The sequence below is a fragment of the Crocodylus siamensis genome, chromosome 4 (genome assembly GCF_052110815.1).
Source record: "Crocodylus siamensis isolate JL-2025a chromosome 4, ASM5211081v1, whole genome shotgun sequence".
Taxonomy (NCBI): domain Eukaryota; kingdom Metazoa; phylum Chordata; order Crocodylia; family Crocodylidae; genus Crocodylus; species Crocodylus siamensis.
The window spans coordinates 212678000-212703567 of NC_143398.1; the positions used below are offsets into that span (position 1 = coordinate 212678000).

Sequence of the window (25568 nt, forward strand, 5' to 3'; positions counted from 1 at the left end):
GCAGAAGACAGCAATGCTAAGAGTGGACATGTATATTCAGGACTGTACAAAAGATAACAATCCCTCCTCCTCACAGTTTAAAACCTAAACAAATAAAAGAAAATGTAAGTCATGCAGGACAGACTGAAGTCTAGATCTGGAAGTGGTACTTGTATCTGAAGGAGAATCAGAATTCCAAGGCTTCATAGAAGAAATGTGCCTTAAGCAGAGACTGCCACCAAAGAGGGGGAGATCATTCAGAGCATGACAGATAGAGCTGCGGTTGCAAGGATGATATACTATCAATGCTTATGTTGAATTTTAGTACCTTCTTCAATGCCTTAATAAATCATCTCAACTACACTTAGTGAATATATCCTTGGTGCAGGAAGAATTAAAAACAGGATGAAGCAAGCCAACAAAATTCTAAATGATAATGTTTGATCCAGTGTTTTCCTAAAGTTGCTGCTGTTTGGTTTATCATCCTAAACTGAAACCTAAATGCACCTAAGCCTGTGACAGAGAGTAGTATGTTCATATTGACCTTCTGGTTAAAAACTCTGGATTGGGACTCAGGAAATCTGGGTTTGGTTTCCAGCTCTGACCCAATCTTCACTTAATCTCCTTGGTCCACCGTTTTTCATCTGCAATATGATTATAATAGAAGTTTTACTTAACAACTCTCCATTTAGAGAAAAGGCTTGTGTTTTCTTAGTATCTACCACAACTGGCCACTGAGTCTAGACTGACACCTCTAGGGGCTATTATAATGGGGATTACAAAAGTAAGCCCATTTCTTAACTTTCTGCTTAAAAAAAACCCCAAAAAACCCCAAAAGAATGTATCTGACCACTTTCACAGGTAGGACACAAAACCATAAACCATGACAGAAATAAGCAATTCAGAGTTTCTTTGGAGAGAAACTGCTTGAATGAAGAATTTTCAAAAAATTCATTCTAATTTTCAAGCTAACATCCTAACTGCAGTTTCCAGGATCTCTAAAACATTGTTTTAACACCAAATGCAATATCCCTCCTTAGATCTCTTAATGAGAAAGACATGACAATTTCAGTACCTTCCAAAATTATCCTAAAATAATTTCAGAATGTGGACTGAGCTTAAGGTCAATGATATCTTTACGTTTGCTGACATGTCACAAGATTAGCACACAGAATCAAATATACAAAAACGAAGAAAAATCAACCCTCCTGAAAATACATATAGATTACCCAAGTTGTTTTTGCTACATGATTACAAATATTTTCCAGAAGTTATTTTGACAGAGCCTTACTAAAATAATTCACCACAATGTACTAGACACTGACATCATGGTTTCAAAGGTATGTATACATTACTGAATTGATACAAACATGAGAGGTTATGTGATAAAGTTCAGCATGCAAATTAATAACAAGAACTGGAATTAGAGTCACTGTCTTCTACAACCTAGTCAAGTTCCCAACTAACTGGAATAAATTTAGTTTTAAAGTAATTTAATTCCTACAATACAAGTAAAATCAAACTTGTTTTTCTTTTATTCTCTGGATTGTAGTAACGATAACTAATCAACCCAAGTTTCATTCTTGTTGCTGATATTATTATGATACCCTTGTATTTGATGGGAGTTACAGTTTTATGGACAGTTGGGATACCATTAACCTATACATATGAAATGTTGGCACACAGTTAAGAATATGAATAAAAAGAAGATTTAGATTGTTACTTACTGACCTATAAAATTGGCCCACTGTACCTATGGATAATATCGATGAGCTGGAGAGGCCAAAGTGAGGCAAAAAGAGGTCAGCACTACATTTCACTAGTGAGAAAACTTTCTTCAGTTGAAGTGGAGACCCATGCCATCAAGTTCTGTGGAACTGAAATATCCCTTTCAAAATACTAAGGGCCAGATTCTAGTCTACCTCTTAGGTATGTAACTGAACTTAACTGACCCTTTCCACCCTGAAAAACTATGGATACAAAAAAGGTGGTTGGGCCCTCCTTTCTGAATTTGACTCAGGTCTCAAGTATCAGATATGTTACACAGGATATGCATTAATATACTTTCAGGGCCCTGAACAGGATGGAATATAATCACATTTAAGTACCAAAGTGCACACAGATGTCCAATGGATGGACTAGGATCTGGCTCTAAGTGTCTAGCTTTTATAGCTGCAAACAAAATAGCTTAATGGCATCATCATACTTCTTGTTTCCCAAACAAGCTGAGTAAAACTAACAAGACTTTGGTTGGTTTCTCAGGACTGACTTCCACACTGAAGAATCACATCGAGTCTACTCTACTACTAAACACTATGAATCAACCCATTTAAGTCATACTCATAAGTATAACTATTTGCTACTTCCAAGACACCCAAAGCACAATGATTTTCTTTAGTTTTAAGTGCTGTATCAACTCTTGGAAAAATGTCTGCCTTCAACTGCTGAGCCTTGTATGCATTCTCATGCTTAACTTGGCAGTGAGATAAATGCCTTAATTAGGCTAGCTGTCTGGTACTACAAAAGGTAAATCTAGATTCGGATCACCTGTTTCTTTAAGAACATTAGCTAACGTTTTAAAATATAAGTGTACATAGGACAGGTTGTATTTTAACAGGGTAGCTCATCAAGGTGAACCAGGGCTCCCCTTTAAGATTCACTTCAACCAGCTTGCCCCATCTACACAAAGGTTTAAAGATAGATTAGTTAAAATATTAGTCATTGTGTTATTTGTAATTACTTTAATCTTAGTCAACATGTACCTTGTATTAAAACAGGGAAACCACATCTCAGCTTTCGGAGCTCTCTCAGGCCAGGTATACACCACAATCTTTTGCCAGCATAGCTTTGTTGGTAAGAGATACAAGGAGGTGTGATCTCCGACTGACATAGCTGTGCCAGCAAAAGCCCCCCTGGTGTAGCGGCTGTTACACCAGCAAAACTGTGCTTTTGCCAGTATAGCTTATTTTGCTGTGATGGGGGTGGGAGAGGGAGAAATAAGGTAGTGCAGTTTTGTCAGTAAAAGGTAACACCATGTGAGCAGCACTTGCTGGTCTACTGTACTAACTAGATTGGCAATGCATCTAGTACAGACCAGAAAACAAGCTGTAAAGCATTTCCCTTTCTTAGAATATCCTTTTAATTAATGCATAAAACATACAGAATTATGAGTCAGGCCCCCAAAAATCAGAAGTGACAAATCACAAGTAACTGTGGGATTCCCTTTATTTACTTCCAGTGTCATGTTTCAAAGGTGTACTTTTTGAGCTGTTTTGCCACAATCAGGAAATTTACTCATTTTTAAAAAAATATGAAAGTAGGGATTTTCATTTGGTCATTTGACTCCAGGAGCTGGAGCTTTAAGGGAAGAAACAACAAGAATGAGAACACATTGCAAGATTTGTAATAAAGAAAAAACAAAAAAATCATAGAAGCTGACAATGTCAGGAGAAAAGTTATGATCAAAACGAATGTTTATGTTCAACAAAAAACTCCAGACTTTATGAATCTGCTCCTACTAAAGAACAGAAAAAGCAAACAGAAAAAGTCAAAGGTTAGTTGTTCCCCAAAGAGGATATTCACAAGCATAGGTAAAAAAAGAGGTAAAACATATACTTGGTATTAACAAGTCCAGCAGGATGAGTGTGATCTATTCTCAAGATAACACTAGACTTTTACCAATTATTTTAATATAGATACATATGTAATTTAAAATGCAGTAGTAATACAATCCAGATTGTATTTGCTATAGACTCAATAAAAAGCAGTCTTTCCTTATTTTCATCAGATGAAAAAAACCAAAAGAAGGTATTAGTATGTTACCAGAAAACTTTAAAAAAAAAATACTTCACTCCCCCCTTCCATACATACATCAATTACACAATCAGGTATTTATAGACATTTCAATCGATTTAATTCTGGTTTACTAGCTTCTAGAGTACCGAAATGTACTGCTAAATTGCTTGTTCTGTTTTTTTAATGATACTATAGAGACAATTTTTGCTTTGGTAAATGAAGCCAGAATAAGGAGAACAAATTAGGAAATCTGATCTGCCAGAATAATGTGATATCAGAAAGTTCAACTATAATATTTTATTAGATGAACATTTTGAAATTATGAAAACATTTGCCTTAGTTGGAGGATTAATATAATCTGCCATAAGTAAACTACTGCCTTTCAGATAAGTTTTTATAAATATTAGTTTGTCTTAAGTAGCATTTATAAAATATATTAATGGCATACATATATATTATGATTTATTTTAATAATTATTCTACAGTACAATGGAAGTGCATGCTCAAACAAAACACCTCAGCAGTATTTTAAAGCAGTAACCACCTAGCCAATTTCTGTACGTTCTGTAGTTTTTTCTAATCCACTCTCCCTGTGGTTGAGCAAAATCGAATTGCCTCTCACATTTGCAGACAGCTCTGTGAAGGTGATAATAGAGCTGCTCCCTGCTGTCATGAGGCAGGAAATAGGAAAATGGCATATGGGGCTAGAAAGAAATAAAAAGAGAACTAAACAAGAACAAAAGAGATTTCAACAAAGGACAACTATAACCCAATATGCTTTGCAAGTTAATCTCTTTTCATAATCATTTAACATACTTAATCATTCATCTGCCACCCTTACTCAAAAATGTGAATGGTTTAGACCAAGACTTTGGCAAACTTTTTATTGTCTAAAAGATTTGGAATGCAGATAACATCAGAAACCATCATGTTCAATGCCTACAAAATACATCATTACTTGTGCAAGGAACTGGACTCATCCCAATTTGCTATTAAGAAGGTTTAGCAACACACCCAAAATTTAATATCGCAAATTATCTAGTACACAGCATATACATATGTTAATCTGTTTAGCTAGCAAAAGCTCAAGTGGTTGAATGGGTGTTGAATAGCAAATGAGAGTGAGAACTGATTATTGCAAATATATAAGATAGCTCAATATAATATGGCTCAGTCAAGGAGAGCAGATTTCAATTCATTTATATCCTGGGAAAACTGTAAACAGTTTTGTTAAATATGTGCCCAAAATTTAAGACCTACTATGCATTTCACTGTGTTTCAACTTCAAATCTTTTTTTAGTAAATAAAAAAACCCAAAACTGACTGTACCTTTCCTTTTACACTCTGGATAGGATCCACCACCACAGCTACTGCTCTTTCTGATAGGGCTTCAAAGCTCTGTTGAGTATTGATATCCACACCAGACAGCCAACAGCCAAAGCCAGGGTGACTATGATACCAACCAACAACCATCTCTGGCCTGAAACAAAGACAGCATTCTGAGACTCCTAACAGTACTAGCAACAGAAACATAGGCTATGAGAAGAAACACTGAAGAAACAGGGTATAAATTAGGACAAAAGATGGAACACATAGGTGTGAAACAAGCACCATTAGAAATATTTAAATTACTTACCATAGTATGGTGAAAACATGGACATGAATAAGTGAGACAAAGGAGTGCTATCATTAAGGGATGCACATTAACAGTGGTAGATCATGCTTTCAGTTTTTCACCCTGTTACCACACCTTCCCTGAACCAGTTTTTACCCTTTCAGCACTTGAGTAAATATCTACTCTTTAACTCCTTGGCGTCAAGAGTTGAATTTTCACGGCAGAAAGTCCATTCCAGACATGGACGACGGGAACCAACGGTGGGAAAGGATTAAATATCAATTAAACCAGCAGTAGAACTAGGAACTCAGTCAAAAAGCAATTTGCACTGTTCTGTTCAGCTGCTGAGCCTTTTGCTAACATTAATTTTGAAGTTTTTTCCACAGTAAAAGAATTTGTCCAAGCAGATGACAACTGTTGAGAGGTACAGAGTTAAATAACAAAAATTTGCTTAAACGCTAGGATGCCTTTTATCAAGTTTTTTTTCCCCCCCTTTCTTTTACCTACAAAGAGCAACCACAGGCTTGTAAATAAAGCTATGACGTTTTTATAATTTTACAAATACAAACAGTAACATTGTTTCTTATAAAACACCATTCTTATAAAGCAACATTCCAATCCCAGACTATTATATGATAATCAGGGATGGAAGCATATTCCACTGATCTGCATATGAAGTCTGTCTCCTGCACTTCAAGGGAAGACATGACACGGGCTACAATAAATACTTATTCATCACAACTCTAGGTCAATTACATCCGTTTCAGCAGCGATAACATCCCATTGGATAACAGGACTTGAAGGAAGGAGGAGGAATAATGCAGGCTAAGCAACATGCACAAAGCATCACTAACTTCAGATGTTGCTTTAAAACAGTTACTTACCTTCCTGTCTGTTTCAGCATATCCAACATTTTGGCTTGAAATACTGGATCAACTGCCTCTACACTGACTCCCTGATTTGGAAAGACAGACAATATTAATAAATTCACATATAAATTATTTCAAAATATAAACACGCATACCAAAAACATCTTACTGCTTTCAAAGAAAAAAATCCAACACAAAGTGATTTAACAGCCTCACTAATACTTTTTTTTTTTTTTTTTTTTTTTTTAACTATTCTTTATTACTTTTAGGGGGGAAACAAACTACTTTTGAAATTATCTAATTTTTAAGCAAGACTATTTTAATAGGCCATTTTTAAATAGAATTATGAGTTTATAAATGCACCCATTTCTACAGCTCCTCTAAAAATGCTACAAATTTTCTGATCATCTGTTCAGAATTTTTTTTTAGGTTACCAACACCAGCCAGCATGTACAGCAACACTCATGATTGTTTCTCTTCTGTTTTTTTTTTTGGTTCTGTACAAACTGACCTGTTTCCTGCCAGGTCAATTTGAGCTCCACTGTTGCTGTTATGGATAAATATCCACTTGCAAAACCCGGGAAAGGGTTCCATCATCAAAAACCCCCCAGAGAAACTGACCACACTCACCATGTTGGCAAATGTACAGAATAAACTGAAGAAAAGAGGGAAAAAAATCTAATAGTTCAGTAACATCTGATCTTAACAGTTACTGTCCCCTTAAAAGCAATATTTCACTTGAACTACACAAAGCCACTACAAATTCCAAATCCTAACTTCTGGTCATCACCCTCAAAAGATATTCCTTTCTTTTTTCATTAAATTCATTTTTTTTTTAAACTGAGTATTTTAAAATGAATTCAGCAACATATGGTTTGCAGGCTGGATCCAGCCCACAGAGCCAGCAAGCTTTGGTGCCATGGGGCTTCACCTGTACCCACACCAGGGCCAAATGCAGGGAGTTGCACCACGGCGGCAGGTGAAGGGTAAGGAAAAATGGTGGCAGGAAAAGCAGCAGTGGTGGCCAGGTCAGAACGCTGGTTCACCTCAGGCCCGAGGCCAAGGCTGTTCTCGTTCTAGCCCAGAGCTCTGAAATTTTGCCAGTGTTTTAAAACATTCACCCTTCAATATTAGAAAAATATCATCTAAAAATAATTCCACTGGAGTATAAACTCTGCCACAAACAGTAGATTCAAATTCATAGTTTCAGTGGTAATAATACAGTCAAGGGCATGACATCATTTCCATCAAACTCCTCCTTTCTAGGGTTCATAATTAGACCATAACAATTCTCCCAGTGCTACAGTTTCATATACAAAGGTGCTAATGTCAATGATCTATGAGTTCTGTACGCTATGCTTCTATCCCTATAGAAGATCCAGTTAGTCCAGGAGTGGGCAAAACGCAGCCTGCCAGGCCATTCTATCTGGCCCGCAGGGCCCCTAAAAAATTTAGAAATATTAATACTTATCTGCCCCTGGCTGCCTGTCATATGGCCCTCAATGGCTTTGCAAAACTCAGTAAGTGGCCCTCTGCCCAAAATAATTACCCACCCCTGAGTTAGTCTCTCCTAAAGACCATGCACATGCCATAAATTCGTTGAAAAGAATATGAAGTGGTTTAAAATCATCTATTCATAAACTTTACGTAAGCAAAGATGGGTATAACCCAGATGTCTAATTAGTATTTTCTCATATCTTATTAGGGATAATGGAAGAAAATGGGGGGGGAAGGAGGAGGAGGATGCGGGGGCTGTTCCATTCATAACAGTTTTTGCTACATTAAATAACATTTCCTTTCTAATTCTTACTGTAAAGGCTCACCGTTCCTGACTGTGGCATAGCAAACACATCAATTACTCTCACAGTATAATCATCAACAAATTCTCCAAGCATCAGACCCATAACTTCCATGGGAACACCAGCACGGCCATGTTTCAACATCTGGAAATGAGACCAAAGTTATAACATAGATGTAGTTTACAGGTTTGCCTGCGAATTTTTTTTTGCTTCTATTGCAAGTCTTAGTTTTATTTTTTCCGTTAGCTGACAGCTCATAATGTGATTTGAAAATATAATGCACTGTAAATGTGCTAAAAATTATAAATACAAAAAATCATAAACCATTTAAATAAGTGAAGTACTTAAATAAGACTGAAAAATAAATTTAATTAAAAACACGTAATCTTGTAAAAAAACTAAGTAGTCAGCTCCACTGACCTTAAACAACTTCACTTTTTGGATGATCACAGATGTAATGCCCTGTTGTAGCCACAGTACCATTTACAATAAATGTGTACAATTACTTACTTTCAGCAGTGCGAGGGAAGAGATATAAACCTGTTCTGCTGTATCCACGGCAGGAGCATCCGTAGGTGGCCCCTATGAAACAGAATAAATTAAGGACTCTTTCCTCCATATTTATTATGACCCATTTTCCAATTAATTCTGTTGTATTTTGCAAACTAGTGTAAAACTTTAAGAATAATGTGTGCATAAACGTGTTGCTATATGCAGTGAATCCATGGGTTGCAGAATTTACAATGAAATATCCTTTCCATACAACAATTATCCACACAAACCAATCGTCATCCAGTGGAAATTATCTAGCCTATCTAGTCAAAATCAATGCTCAATAATCTAAATTAGCTAGACAGAATCAGTCAAATAAAATAACCAATACTGCAGAGCACACACCTGTTAGGCTACGAGTCAGATAAGTTTCCATTAGTCAGAGTTAAGTCTTGCAGCTAAGCTAACCTTCCTCAGCTGTAAACTATGGCCAGTTCTCCAATTAACTGTGCGTTTCTTACAGTGGTGTGAATGTAAATGCTGCTGGGCTAGCATGATTAACTGGCACCAACACAAACAGCAATTTCCCTTTTGCTTCGGTGATTTTCAACTAAAGAAGACTTGCAGATAAAGGGCTACAGGAGCACTTTGCAGATACACTGGTACAGTGAGAGAAAAATGGACCTCCAATCCCTAGGTGAAAAAGCTGTGAACAAAATACTTTGCTCTTTGCCTTATGAATAGTTATTTGAAAATTAGCACAATTGTCCCAGGTGTGAATTATTAGCTGAGGCAGTATTGTATACTGCTGAAACAGGAAAAAAAAGCAGAGCAAGATATTTAAAAGGTAAAAGTATACTCTTCTTGGCAAGTAAGGGACAAAATGTCCTTCTCTAAATAATCATACCTCAATCTATCCCATCCACCACCCAAGCAACATTATGTTCACACTACTTCATATATGCAGGGTCTGCAATGCATTCACAGCAAAAAGGAGACACAGTGGCCCAAATTCTGTCCTTTCCAGTGCTATGCAAATGTGGAATAACTCCCAAAATAATTCTTTTCTGAGCTCCAAAGGGAGTTCCCAATCCTCAACAAGCGATTGGAAGACTGATACACGTCTCTGTGTGGGTACACTCTGGAAGACACAGGTAAGCGATCTGCATGACTATACATAAATGAATCAGCCAAATCCTCAGTAGGTCCAATTGCAAGAGACTTGCAATGAGCCTGCAATGTGATGCTGCGGCTAGTAAAGCAACCAAAACACTGGCTTGCATCCGTAGATGCTTCTCAAGCAAATCCCGGGACATCATTCTCCCCTTGTACTCTGCCTTGGTGAGGCCGCAGCTGGAGTACTGCGTCCAGTTTTGGGCTCTGCAATTCAAAAAGGATGTGGAGAAGCTTGAGAGAGTCCAGAGAAGAGCCACGCGCGTGATCAGAGAACAGGAAAACAGACCTTACCACAACAGGCTGAGATCCATGGGGCTCTTTAGCCTGGAAAAGTGCAGGCTCAGGGGTGATCTGATGGCCACCTATAAATTTATCAGCGATGACCACCAGTATCTGGGGGAACATTTATTCACCAGAGCGCCCCAAGGGACGACAAGGTCGAATGGTCATAAACTACTGCAAGACCATTTCAGGCTGGACATAAGGAAGTATGTCTGTACTGTCCGAGCCCCCCAAGGTCTGGAACAGCCTGCCATCGGAGGTGGTTCAAGCACCTACATTGAACACCTTCAAGAGTAAATTGGATGCTTATTTTACTGGGATCCTATGACCCCAGCTGACTTCCTGCCCTTTGGGTGGGGGACTGGACTCAATCTTCTGAGGTCCCTTCCAGCCCTAATGTCTATGAAATCTATGAAATACTAGAGAGGTAAAAGTAACTCCTGATCTTCTATGCAATGGAGAAGAATTTGGAACAACAGACTCCCAGATAAATCCAAACAAGACCCATTAACCAATTTACTAGGTATAAAGTAAAGTAGGTGATGACAAGCATTTACATCACTGTTTCTTTACATTTGGATAAGTATTTGTCTACTTTTATCATGCACACAAACATGCTTTTTTTCTCTCCCCCACACCCGCCCCAGCCATAGCATGGTACATACGTAACACAAAAAACTACACTTTTTTGGCAAAATAGTCTAATTCTGGTGACTTTCTCCAAGACATATTAATATGCTTCTGCTTCAGTTCTCCCACCTTTCCAGTCAATTAGCCAACTACAACTCTCTCCTAAAGCTCTCAAACTCCCTCATCTTCCAGACTGCTTTTGATACTGTTGACCATATCCTTTCAATTTAAATTTGCTCTTCCTTCACCTCATAAACTTCCAACTCTTTTCCTCTTCATAGTCTGTAGGTGAGGATCTCAACTCACATAGTTTAAACTATCGTCCTTAGATTTATGATTTGCTAATAGACCTTCAGTGTTTCTGCAATCAATCTAGAGTTGTTTTTCTCCCAATACTACATTTTTTCACATATCAGACACATCCAAATAAGAAATGCACCTTTTTTTGGAAAGCAGAATGTAGGCAGGGAAAAAAAGATTTTTCCAAAGAGTGTGTTCCTGAGCACCAGAGTCCAACATGCAACACACTGTCTCTCTGGGGGGGGGGGGAAGAAGGAGAGACTAGAGGACTGTTTTCTCTCCTGAGAAGCCATGGCATGTACAGACATTCTCTGTCCCAAGAGAAACTCTCCTGGGAGTGATTTAACCAAAATTGTTCCTAGGTTATTTTTCTCCTGGAGCAGCCATTTTTATCCTGAGAGAAAAATTCTCAACATCTGTATGCTCATGGCTTCTCCTGGGAGAACAGTGCCTTTCCCAAGAGAAACTGAATATCTGTATGAGACCTATGTTTCCAGAAGGACTTAATCTACCTGACATAAGGCTAGGCCCCTTGCTAGGGCAATAGCAGGACTGCTATTTCTTTACTGTAAACAGTTCTTTACATAAGCTCCTGTAAACAATAAAGCACTGTTGCCACCCACAAGCCTCCTCAAGATACTACAGACTGCACACAGCAGCTCATTTACCCCTTTAGGCACAAACTATCATGCTCAGGCTGTGAGAGAGTTAACATTAGACTATGCCACTTGGGGCTTACAAGGTCATAGAAAATGCCAGCTATTGTGAAGGGAGAAGACGTTGTACTCTCATTGCTGCCTACTGCCCTTTCTTTTCTTCCAGTGAAGAAAAAAAAAAAGCCAGTCCACCCCCTTGAGACACACCCCAATTTTGGAAGGGTGAAGAGGGGAAGACATTCATGTGGCATCATGTGAATCAACACAGCGCAATATGACCAAAACAGAACTAAATGTCATCCCTGCCAAAGCCCCCCTGGTTCTTTTACTTTATCACTTGAACATCATCTCTATTTTCCCAGTCCCTCTGACATGGACCCTAAGGTACTATACACACCTTAAGAAATCTTGCTTTAAGGAAAATTTCTTAGATAGATCTGAGGTATAGTTTGCCATATTTCAATGACATCCTATTAGTTCCTTATTGACACCTTCCCTACTTTACTCTAAGACCATCGTAAAGAGTCCATGAACACACCTAAATGACATTCTTTCAAAAAAATGTGCAGACGTACGTACTCACTTAGTTACTCCATAGCCAGACAGTACATTTCTGACAGGACTTCCCTAGGAATGCCCAGATTCCCAAGGCAATTAAGCACATGCTTAGGTACCATCTCAAACATGGATGCTTTCCTAAACTGGATGGAAAGAGGGGAATTTAGCCTGCCACACTTTTAATGTCTTCATTGCTCTTAATAACAACTCTCCAATTTACTGTGATTACAGCAGAACTGCATAGTAAAGGACTTCTATAGCCTTGCTCTGTCATAGGAGGTCCCCATGAATGTAGTGCAAGTCTGTTTTGGCTTTTTTTGCCATTATATTTCATTGAAAAAACTCATGTCTAACTTGCTGCACACTAAAATCTTTAAATATTGTAAAAGACTTATTGGTATAATTCTATGTAGAACCTCTTTCACTCTTTGTATGTGCCCTAACATTAAAATCACATTATTTTCTACTTTGGTTCCAATCTCTAAGTTGCTTTGCATTAGTTTTGTTATCAGTGGTGTTCTCACAGTTTAGAATTTTGTTAATTATACTAATATGAATTTTATTCCCTTTTCTGAATCATTAAAAGACAGTAAGAATAGACCTAACACTAATTCCTGTGGTGCATTATATGACAGAATCACCACACATTATTATTACATATCTGAAGGTCTTCAACCAGCCAACAATGTTCAGATTCATCTAATATGGATTAATTTTGGGAGAAGAAATTAATGAGAATCTATATATAAATACTCCACTAAGGCATAAGCATGTATAACATCCACTTGCCTTCCATCCACTAGTATTTTTAATTATATCACTGGGTCTTGCATCATTTATGCTTAAAACCACACTGTTTACAGCACATCATTCCTCTGTCTACTAGGCATGACTTTTTTAAAATTAATTACTTATTCAACTACTGCATTAAGGGAAGTCAAGATTATGCTATAGCAACTGCAAGCATCACCTTTCTGACAGCTGAATGAGTACTTATTCAAAGTGCAAAGGAAGTCTCATGAGTTGGGTACTAAGTCTTTCCTTTCCAACTAATTCACCTGTCCAACTTCATGACTTCTGAGAACAGCCACATGATGATACCATTTTACTTGGTCTTAAACAAGTAAGATACCAGAGGATTACAAACTACTCTTCCTCACTCCATGAAGTCCTGTCTTACCTCTTTCTGACTCAGTTTCCCCTCTTGATATTTTTAAATCAGTCTCCCATTTTATTTCACTCCCAGTCAACAGGGGTTCTTTTTGTGAAGGCTTCCACACTTATCTCAGCTGCCCATTTTTATTTCTATAAATTATAATAGCAGTTGTTTAACTTGCCACATACCCCGGCCACATTTTTTGTATAAAGTGACTGGTGTATCCTGAGCCGGGGGGGGGGCACAATTTGTGGGTGGGCCCAGAGGCCGGCCAAAAGCCCCATATCCACTCCTATACTTCTGTGCTGCAGCTTAGTGTCAGTCTCCCCCACCCCCCAACATGCTGCTGAGCGGTGCCAAGTTGGGGGCCAATCTCAGGGGGGGTACGTATCCCCCCCTGTACCCCTGCTACTAGTCGCCTGTGAAATGTTTTTACTTAATTTGCAAACTAAAACATCCATCCCTTCTGAAGATTTGTTTAAAATAAACTTCAAACAATATACTTAACAACTGCTCTGATATGCTAAAAGTCATCCTTCCCAGAGCCTCATATAATGCGGCCAATTTATACAGAAGTGTTAGTATCATGTCATTGTATTTAATGCAAATTTCAGTTTATTTAGCGCTTTTCCTTAAAAGATGCACTGCACAGAAAACAAATAGGGGTGTGCATTTTCCCTTTTTATAGGGAAACAGGGATTCCATTATTTTATACTTTCAAGTTTTAACTTTACACAGAACTCTATTTTTAAATGAATGCTTCACAACTGGAATCTGAAGCAACACCGTTCCCTTTCTTCAATTTAGAGATATGACCATTACACTAGCATATTCACTCAAGTAGATGGAACTATAGTACATATTTAAATCCTGTGCTTTGACCCACTCCCACTGCAGGTTTCCAAATAAGCCAACCTACCCTTTTTATAATGTATAAGGGAGCAGACAGGATGTAAAAGTTAAGCTTCATATTTGAAACAAGTTGCCTACCAATGGAAAACCTCACTGCCTAGTAGCTTTTATAAAGGGGAAAATGTACTTGTGTATTATAAATACAACTATAGCAGTTACATCTCCAGTACAAATTAAAGATGAACTGGGGAAAGAAGAAGGTCTAGAGGGAGCTACTACTTTTTGCTTTGTTTCCTTGTTTGTGGGTTGCCAAGCCCCTTTCTTGTCACCAACACCCTACAATAAATTTATTTAACTTCACATTAAAAAAAACAAACAAACTTGCCTTTTCTTATTTGTATTAATTCATTAGAGAACTGAAGGATGAATGGGTTTAAGACATTGCAAAATAAAATTTGAGTAATCCTTTAATTCGTTCCTTTATATATTAACAAGGAAATACAATAATTATGAGACCACAATGAAGAACTCTGTTCTAAAAATTAACAGCCAATACATATGGAAAGCAAAGCATCACTCTCCTCACAACCCTAATCTCAAACTCTCCGAGAAAAAAATGGGACTAGAAGCTTCTACTTCTAAATCATCTTAAGTGTTAGTCAGAGAATGACCTGCCTGCAGGCCAGTCATCTCACACAGAAGCATGACCTGGTTTCTTCTTCTTCTCCCCCCCGCCCAATAAAAAGGCACCAGTTATTAGCAACGTCAGGTTTATATTTAAATTGTACACCATAAAGAAGCATTTGTTTTGTCATTTATTTTAGTGAAATAAAATTATCATCCTTTCAGTAATGTTCTAAGGAGCAAGGATCATATATGCTAATCATCTGTTCACAAACTGAATTCCAAGGTTAAACTACACAAGAGATAATATTTTTCTTTCAGAGGGTTAAAACACGATCCTGTATAAACTGTGACTTTTACTTGGGCAGCCCTTGTTGACTAAGTGTTAAAGGCATTTGCCATTATAACAGCATAGAAACTAACGCCTTAAAGTGTTATCTACTCAGGCCTTTTAGCAAATTTGTTAACACTTTTAGGTATATTACTCCACCTTATCTTAGTGTGAACTGGTATCAATTATTTAGCCAATTTTATTGTGTTATTAAAATACCTGCTGATTAAATGTGAACTAAAGTGTCATTTTAGAGCACTGCTCTTCATTTGTACTATTTATTTTACATATATTTAAATAAGTACAAAAGTGGATTCAAGATTAATTATGATAGCAACTGTGAAAGTGAAATATTTCACAAATTGCGACACTTTCTATTGTTTAAATCAAACTTAAATACTGCTATGTTGTCACATTAACTGAACAAAGGCTTTTTATTTAAAAGAAAAAGTCTACCAGCCTAGCTCTCTCAACAAAGAAACTGGATTTCACAAACAGGGGCAGCTGTGGAAAAAATGTAATGAGCTAAAATACTAATGTAGAACAAATTATCTTTATAGAACCCCTTAATTTTAATACAAAAATATAAAATCTGATGTAACCATCACGACCAATTCTTAAAATTGGTACCACTTAAAATACAAAACACTGGACAAGGATAAGCACACACACTCACTATAGTGTTTATTTCTTTCCCAGCAAGGTAAGAAAGAACCTTTTTAATACTTTAATTTTGTGAGTATTAAACAACTAGTGTGAAAAACAAGCTGCATGTAAACTATTTCTACTGCCTCTGCTTCAATGACTAGCTGAGGCAACCTGTTATAGGAGGTGTTAATTGGCAATAGGAGTACAAGTCAGAAGCATGTTCCCCATCGTCCTAACCCAGCAAGGCTAGGTCATTAAAGTGGAAATGAATTCTTTCATGCCGACTTAACCCTTTGAGTACATAATTTCAGCTGTTACACCTAAAGACAATTGAGGGAGATTAATTTAAAACTTGTGTTACTTTTGAGTGTGAAAAAGTGTCGTTTCTTCCTCCTCCTCCTCCTGCAAAGAAATCCTCTAGACAACATTCACTATGTTTATTATGTAGGAGAGAAAAATGTCTAGGATACAAATGAAATACAAACTATTGCAGAAGAAGAATTATTCTGTTTTACATATCAAAACTACTGCTGGAACACTGAACATGTTAAATGGATTTGGAACTATTCTTTTTCCTAGATGTAAATCAAAGACAGGTTCAGAAACAGAGATTGAAAGAGCACTGTAGATTATTACATTCTGAAGAAGCAGAGAGTAAAACAGATATACAGACAGGAGAAACTAATGATGGTACATGTGTTGTATATAACTGCATGTATTTAAAAATAAAATCATGTAAGTGCAATTGCACCTCTTTAAAAATCCCTTTGCTTCTGTTAGGGCACATTAAAATCTGATGATTAACTGACAGAAAACTCTAACACTTCTTTAATATAGTGACCTTTTTTCTATATTAAATTCCTATAATTAAAAATAAAGAAAAATCCAAGTAGGCTTAACTTTAAGAAAACAGTTTTTGCTGATATTGGACAAAAAAGGTGTTAGCATACACCCAAATTAAAAATTATTATTCAGCCAGTGAACATGGGTACAGCTTACTACCAGATTTCAGCATTTCAAGTCATATTACAATACCCCTACACAAAGAAACTATAAACAAATTAAAGATGGCCTTCTCACTGTAGTGGTGCATCTATGGATGAACATCAAATTGAGCAGCAGAAGCCTTTATAAGGAAAAGCAAATTTCGGAAGTTGAAACCAGCATGCTGAATAATAATCTGATCAGTTGGTGTTCAGAATTTTTATTTTGCAAATACTTGATCATCAGTAAGCCCACTTGAAGAAGTTAGAGTTGTGCCAAAACTATGTACAGATTTAGGTCCATATTTGCAATGCTTATGAATAAAAGCATATATTATATAACTGTATGACCAGCTAAGTTTCAACACACACACTATATTTATAAGAAAATTATATAGCATCTCATTGGCCTATATAATCGGGAAAAATATTACAGCATACCCTTAAGAGTATATTGACCTTCCAACTGGAATGCTGGATATTAGGAAACTGTAAAACTTGTTATAAGAAAAAATGTGTAAGAAAATCCAGTAGTTCAAAATGCATTTCCACCAAACTGTTAATTCCTTTGCAAAAAGGCATTTGATTAATCCACATGAACCTGTACATTAAAATGAAACTTACGTAAAATACTAGCTTTGGAAGCTTTAGGAATAAATGGTGCCATGCACCAGCCATCTAGTATAGCAAGATTATTGAGGGTGGGGAGAGGGAGGGTGAAGGCACAATGATTTTCTGCAGCATGGTGGCAATGTGTCCCAACACGCCTTATCCCTCTGTAGGCATTCTGGGGTCTGCAGTCTCCAGTGTGCTTGAGACGCCACTAGGGATGACCCTGTGCTGGCTCACCACACATCTGGTTTTGAAGAACGCAAACAGGAGCAGGTGGGTAGGGCAAGCTGATGCACACCACCAGCAAGGTGTAGGCTGCAGAAATATTGTGCAGGAATCTGTCCAGATGTGATCGTTAACCTGTTTCAAGATGGTAGTTGATTTTATATAGGATACTTCTATCAGTATAGCTATACTTTTAAGAATATTATTAAAATTTTCCCAAAAGTTAATCAAAATTAACAAAAATTAAAAGCTCTTGTGAGGAAACCGCACATTCAAAATAATCAAGTTAAACCTTACAGCAGTATCAAAAGAGGAAAGATTGGCTACATCTACATCTAGAAATCTGGCAGCAGGAAAGCAGTATCACCACTACCCTAGCACCAAATTTCCAGACCTATGGGGAACCCTGTAGGCCAAATAACACCGTGCTGCAGGCCAGATCTGGTCTGTGGGCTGAGGTCTGAACATCCGTGGTTTAGGCTGCTGGCCACAATCCATCTGTGGAAAGATTCTTTGTTTCTGTCATCCTCTTTGTGGAAGAGTCAGTTTTAAGACAATAGAGTACCCATTTAAATAAGCATTTATTCACATCCCATACGTCTTTATAGTTTAATGACATCTTACTCAGCTGATGGCCAAACTTGTTCTTTAGAATACATGTTAAAATGATCATCAGTATAACATTTGTATTGTTTCCTGAGGACTGTGGCTCCTAAACTTGCCAAAAAGGTTACACCAAGAGAACTGATGTTTAAAGCATCTGAAAAATTTAGTCATTTGAATGCTTTTCATTCTTTTTCAGTTTTAAATTACTGCTTCATGACCTTCTCACTGTAGTCTAAACACTAGGGGATAAAAGTGTCCGATTAGATTAAGCAATGACTTGATGCCTGTGGGATCAAACTTAATGTTGAAATTTGATCTCAGTACAATTTATTTTAAAGATGCTCAACCAGAACACTAATTAGTCTAATGATTTATAAGCAGAAACCTTATTGTCCATTAATTAAAAAATATATATCCATAGCAAAAAACTCATATTACCCAAGATTTGTAATAAATACGAAACCATAAACTGTATGGTACAAACTGAAGTGTCTTTCAAAAAATAGAAACAAATGACCACCTGAACAAAGCCATTTCAAGTTCTCATTTTGTTCAAAATAAAAATTCAAGTAGTCATTATACATTCAAAGGAAAAGGACAGTAGATGAAGCACTATTGAAGCTGACCACTTCAATTCAATTAGGATGGCAATAAAGCCATAAATATCTAAGATTTTGTTTCATCTTCATCCCTTCAACAATGCTGTAATTGTCTTAAGCAACCTACCATATTTATTCAAATATAACATGAGGTTCCTTCCCCCTTGCCCTCTCCCCAGTCACCAAGGGGAAAAAAGCCACAGCTAAATCTTAGAAGAACCAGCCAGGGGCAGGCGGCAGCTCACGTGGCAAAAAAAGCAGTAGGGCAGAACAGGAACAGGCATGGGGGGGGAAGGGGCAGAGGGATAAGCAGCAGGCAGCAGAGGAGAGGATGGGGGGCAAGCTATAGGGAGGCAGGCACAGGCATGGGACAGTAAGGGTAGGGGTGGGCAAGCAGGAAGGGCAAGGATTTGGCTCCTCACTTTTCCCTACCCCCCAACTTTTCCCACCATAGTAGTGGGGGGGGGGGGCAGGGATGAATTTAAGATGACCCACCCCCAATTGTTAGATTCTAGAAATGAAAATGTGTCCACATATAGAAACTAATTAATTGTGGAAGATGGCTTTTAAATTCCAAGTATTCTTGGATTCTCGTAATACAGTATTTTTTCATCCTCAAAATGTTGCAAAATCTGGAGTTAAAGTTCCACATAAGAAGTCAAACCATCTACCCATTACCAGTTCATAGTGGCAATTTACAAAGTTCCAGTATTTCTGCCTTTAACATACCTTCCTTGCTGCATAAAGGAATCTGGATTTCATTTATCCAAGACAAGCATCAGAACCTCAATGGGAAGATTCATGGTCTATAATCATATATTTATCCAGAACTTCTGGAAGTTAACTTTTCCCTTCTCTAGATACAGAATTTTGTCAACCACCCACCAAATCACGTTTTGTACAGCTAAAGGATTTGTATTAAAAAAATACAAAGTATTTAACAAAAAAGGATCACGCCCTTGTACAAGATGAAGTACAGTGCCCCTACTCTAAAGGATTTGCAGGTGGTGACAGAAAGTAAAGTGGATGTATCAGCAGATTCTAAGGTTACTGCAAAAGAGATGCAACTTTAGGAAGGTTTGCTAAAAGGAACATGAAAAAAAGAAAGATATACCAAGATGTGATACCCAGAGCAAGACAAATTTAGGAGAAATTCAGAAAGTAGAACTAAAAGGAAGAAATAAAATTTATAACATTAAAATAAATGCTTCCTTAGCTGGTTCTGATGGGTTCTAACCTTTTCAGTGCAAACATCTACATTTTTGATCACTCCATTGTGCTAAAACTTTCTTTCATAGATGATATTTATTTCTAACATAGGGAGGTCAAACATTCTGGCATGCTGCAATACACCACTTCTCACAGTTTCACCTCCCGAGATGGATCAGATGCATACAACCTGGGTATTCATTTTGGCTCAAAGTTTTCCTAAGAATTTGCATAAAGGACAGTAGACATTTAATAGCAGCATGCATGGCAGGTATTTCTTTCAGAGAGCTTACCACATGCCAGTTAAACCTGCCCAAGTGTGAAAAAATTAAAGGGGTGTGCAGGCAGTGGATCATGGCTCTGCCCCAGCTTCAGACCACGGTGTCACCGCCACAAGATCCCGGGCCTGGAGCAGTTTCCTGCCCAGCCACGCACCCGGCCACCACTGGTGGGGCTGGTCTCCATGGCAACCCTGACCCTGCCCTGTCATGGCTGGTGTCTCCATGGAAACTGGCCACAGTGATGTGGGCAGAGGCTCCTGGGAAATTGAGCCCAGCTACTGGCTGGATCCATCATTGTGCCCACCCATGAGTTAGGGAGTCTTACTATAAAATCAAATCAAAGAAAAGAATAAAAATTAAATCGGGGGATACAAGTTCCAGTGGTCATTGTGTCAGACTTGCTGTGCAATTGTGGGCAAGCCATTTATCCCTAGCTCTGTGTTTCTGTCATTAAAGAGCTATGAGCGATATTGATTTTTAATAGTTTAAAAGAATTTGGATGGAAGACGCTATAAAAATATTAATACAATGCTAATGCATGACTCTCCTACATTAGCTGCAATCCATAGTCTACGTATTGCAGCAGAGGATATCTCCTAGCAGGAATGGAGAGAAAGGGGCAGGGCGGGGGTGGAAAACAAGGAAGGAAGGAAGGTCAGAGAAGAATACAACTCAAGTCATGAGAAATATGGGCCAGGATGGGGAAGGCAGCAGCAATAATGTGTCCATGGGTTATAAATTACAAGGATTAGTTTATATTCTTTTAAATGGATGTGAGTTGATGAGCTTTAATTTAGATACAGTGGTGCTGACTAAAGATACAGCCACCCTACCACATTCTCAGAACATCCAATAAAGTTAATAGTATTTCCTACTAGATGTTCAATTAGCTATGGAAGTCTTAGCACAAATATAAACCAGAACCCAGAGGCCTTTTAGAGGCAGAAAGACCAAAAATAAATTACAAAGATGTTAACTATTTGGCCCACGTAATCCTATCATCTAGCCTGTGGTGCTAGCTATGGGACTTGGACTGGACTAGAATGTCAAATACAGGGAATACTATGCCCGTGGGGCACGCTGAATGTGGCACCCAAGCCAAACCAGCCACATGTGTGTGCAGAATCAAGTGCATGAGGCTGGTCTGTGGGCCAGATTGGGCCAATGTCACTCAGTTGGCCTCCAGGCCTTGATGGGTTTGACAGCCTTGAGTTATACTAATGAACAACATAAAGGAAACTTATATTTAATTTGCTAATTGGGAGGGATGTACAGTGAACCTCACCCTCTGCCTGCCAGATCAATAACTTTCTCTGAATCCCAGAAAAATGTTTAATCCCTACATTGGCTAGATCACTTGATTAAACAGAACTTTTGATTAGTGGCAGGTCTCCCAAGTTCCTCTGGTGCCATAGACTTTATAAATGGGATCAGTGTGTTCTAAAAAACATGATAATACAAGGGAAAAAGGTTCCACAGCATCAAGCAGTGCAATGCTTGAAACCTCATAATCAAAGTGACAGTTTTCAAGTGCCATTTACAATGCCCTAATCTGGAAACATCCCAGCTAACCCATCTGATCAACAATTTCACAGATGGAAGCACTTGATGGCTAATTGGCAAGTCCATTATTCAAATAAAATAGCTATCTGCACTTTTATTTTTTATTTTTCAAGTCAAGGTGTAAACACTCCATATACGACAGGTCAACCTGCAAAAATTGGATTATCTTTCCCTCAATCCTTCCCTGAAATGTGTTATTTTAAAGCATATAATCAGTGTAATTTTTTAAAATTTACTGCTGTGAAGTAGTTGTCTGCATAAAAAGATGGTGAGCAATCAAAACTCCTTTTTTGTTTTTCTCCCCCTCCTTCCCTTAATTCCATTAAAGTAAAGACTGGTTGTTTAAGGGCAATACAAGTACATTTATACTATGACCTCACTCCCCTGTAAAACAGCATGTTGTGTAAGTGCTATATTTAACAAAAAGAAAACTTAAAGTGTTACTCTCTCTCTAGATGTGATCAGAGGAGAGACTGGATGGGATGTCAGTATAGATAACACACCTTCACTGGCTTTAGCATTCTGAAGCCTTATACCCCAGGTGGCACCAACAGAGTCTTTTAACTGAAAACAGTCTTTGCTCTCTGAACTAGCACTCATTACAACCGCCTAAGGGTTGCCAAACATGCAGTTTGTGGCCTGGATCCATCCCATGGAACCATCCATTCCATTTGGCCCATCAGGATACCAGAAGTCGGGGAGTGGGACTACAGGGCACTGCCTCCCACACAATCCATGACCCCTGCACTCTGATATACAAAGCTGTCAGCAGCAGATGGAGCAAGTGAGGGATACAGCCCTTGCGACCCACACAGCTGTTGCTGATCCCACTCATCCAGCCTGGGAGGTGCCCCTGTGGTCTGGATGTCACCCAGGGAGAGTTTGACACCCCTGGTCTAAAGTGTACATATACAAAATAGTAACTCCATTATCAACCAAATACTCCACCCATTGTGTTCCAAATGAAAGGGTATTGTTCGAGGTTGAAGTGATGTTGTAGCCATGCTGGTGCAGGAAACAGATGAGACAAGGATGGATCTTTTGGCGATTTAAAATAAATAAAAACATTGGACCAACTGTATAGTTGGAATATTAAACAAGTTTTTGGGCACAAATTGCCCTTGCCTCACAGTACTGTTTCAAAAAAAAGTCTACAGGCATGCTTTTGCTTCACACGCCATACCCTCCTCCCTCCCCAGTCTACAGCGTATCCACTTCCTGACTTATAGGAGCTTGCATAAAAAGCAAAATGAAGCACTAGAATACTAATCAGCTTTGCTACAGGTAAAATTTGCCAAAGGGAAAACCAGAGTGATGGAAAAGGCCAACCAGGAAAGAATGAACAAGCGGTAGAAGTAAACCACAAAAGAGGAACATTAGAGTAGAAATTCCTGCCAAAGAGCTACTTGTCATCTCTTGATAAGAATACTGTCTCAAAAAGACCTAATTAAGAAATGAAGTGTTGACTCACTTGATCTACAGTGGAGAAAATGAAAGTAGGAAGGTGGGTGAGGGGGCAGGGGGAAGAGGAAAAGCAGTTCTGTGTTTAGAACAGTAAAATGCTGCCATGTTTTATCACTAATGCATGCTAGATAAGAAAGATCAACTCTCTTTTTCTGAAGATATCCAAGTAATGAGCAATTCAAAAGCTTGAAGCAAATTCTCTTCTTCTTGCCATATTGTCTCTTCAATACAAACTTGAAAAATTCACTAAGATGCTCCTTTATTTCTCCTTTTTTGATTATGCTGCATCTGTACTGTAAATTTAGAGTAGCCGCACACTATCCTATGCTTCCACTGCATCACTATGGCTTTCGGGATACATTTGTTGAAATATTCATGTAGAATCTTTTAAGAGATGCTAAATTTACATCCACAAAAGGTAAGATTCAAGTCCTACACAGGTCTACTTAGGAAAAGTATTTTCAAATCCTGGTATAAAATTACATCAAAATACAGGCTTCTCTCCCTCCTCCCAAATAAAGGAAAACAAGTGGTTTGTGCTGCATTTCACTGCATACAATAATGTGGTCAGCATTTAACAGAGGAGGCTACGTGAACATTTCTGATACTATGGTGAAGGACAGATTAGTACACTATTAACTAGGACACTAGATTTCTGGGGGATGGCTCCAGGGGTCCTGGGCTGAAACTGAAAAGAAGCTGAAATTGGCAAACAGCAAAGACTTGAAAAGAAAAAAAAGTAATCTTAAAAATGGGGTGGAACACATGTTAAAATTTACAACAGTTCTCACTTCAAATTTTAGTCTTCATTCAGTTTAAATTCTTGTAAAGAGAGTGAAATTTTTGCTAAAATTTAGGGCCATTTTTAGAGGCATAAGTGCCTCACCAACTTCAGTTGAAGCCCTGGTATCTAAACTCTTGTGGCTGGGAGCCAAAGAAGAAAACCCAGTTTGGTGAATGAGAACACAGAATAGTTTCCTTGTTCCTTCCTCCCACCCCATCCTCAGCTTCCCATCCTTTCCCTCAAACTTGTATGACACCACATGTAACCTTCAGAAGCAGGTTATTAAATAGAGCCGTGATGTTTAGATGCACTATCATGTAAATCTTTTTTTTTTTTACCTCTTAAATTCATATTTAAGTAGGTGGTTTTGCTTCTGTCTGAGTCAAATACCACTTTAATGGAAACCATGCTTCCAAGGATTCAAAACCACCAGTTAAATTTACATTAGTTATATAGCCCTCTACTATTTCTAAAGTTTGCACTGTTTTGAGATTCTTAATAATCTTTGTTATTCAAGCCACTTTATTTTAGCTGCTTTGGAATGAGCTACACTTAACTAAGCTTTTGAGTTTTCTCTTCCAAGTCAAACATATTATGGGAAAGAAGAGGTTAACATGCATGTTTTGCAGAAATCTTAATCCTTGGTCTGCTTTTAGTTCACCTTCCATCAACACATTCATAGCTCATATTTATGCAAGATCTTTACTCACAGACTTCATAATGGATCCTTTTAATAAATTATTTGCATTACTGCTGCACTCATAGGCTCAAATATGCTAGGTACCATACCAACAAAGAAAATCATTGTCTTTAAGACTGTACAATTTCATGTCAAACAAAGGGTATGAAATAGAGAGAGAATGCACAAACAAATCATGTAAAGAACTGTCACATAACATAATCCAATCTTGGATTTGTCCTCCGCCTGAAGAAGGGTGTGTATGCCCGAAAGCTTGCAAACACAGATAATGTTTTTGTGATTTCTGAGTTGGTCCAATAAAAGGTATTATCTCTGAACCAAGAGTTCTAGAGCTTTGCATTTCTTTCTGTCTCAGACAAACACAGCTACCAAATACATCTCTTATTATTGATGTGTAACAAAGCTGCCTGCCTTTAATAGGAGTAAAGCTGGGAATATCCACAGCTTGCCACCAGCCCAGCTATGATCATCCAACTATGTTGGAGAGGTGTCACAACAGAGGAGAGTCTAAAAGGTAAAATCTGAAAGAAAATAAAAATACTGGCTTCAGGAAGTTCTTTCCCTGCATAAGGTGCAGTGTAGAAGAAACCCCAAGGGTGCTTAACATAGAAGCTGTCTAGTGGCAGATATAACAAGGGCACAAAGAGTCTAAAAATGGTAAAGACAGGAAAGTTACTTAGACACAAATCTGAAGGGGGGCGGGGGGGGAGGAGGGGGAAGAGGGTGAGATGTGGCCAGAGCAAGACAAGATAGAGCAATGCTACTAGGAGCATACTGAAC

The 25568-nt window shown here is 38.0% G+C and overlaps 1 protein-coding gene across 1 annotated transcript in view; it reads right to left on the reverse strand.

Moving 5' to 3' along the window:
* Window positions 1-25568, reverse strand: part of PSMD14 (proteasome 26S subunit, non-ATPase 14) — a 72179-nt gene that overhangs the window by 23686 nt on the left and 22925 nt on the right. The window contains exons 4-7 of the mRNA XM_090045615.1: window positions 8568-8639; window positions 8082-8201; window positions 6274-6344; window positions 5104-5254 (exon numbers count right to left, since the gene is read on the reverse strand). Of these exons, the coding sequence (XP_089901741.1) occupies window positions 5104-5254; window positions 6274-6344; window positions 8082-8201; window positions 8568-8639 (414 nt within the window). The remainder of the gene's footprint in view (window positions 1-5103; window positions 5255-6273; window positions 6345-8081; window positions 8202-8567; window positions 8640-25568) is intronic.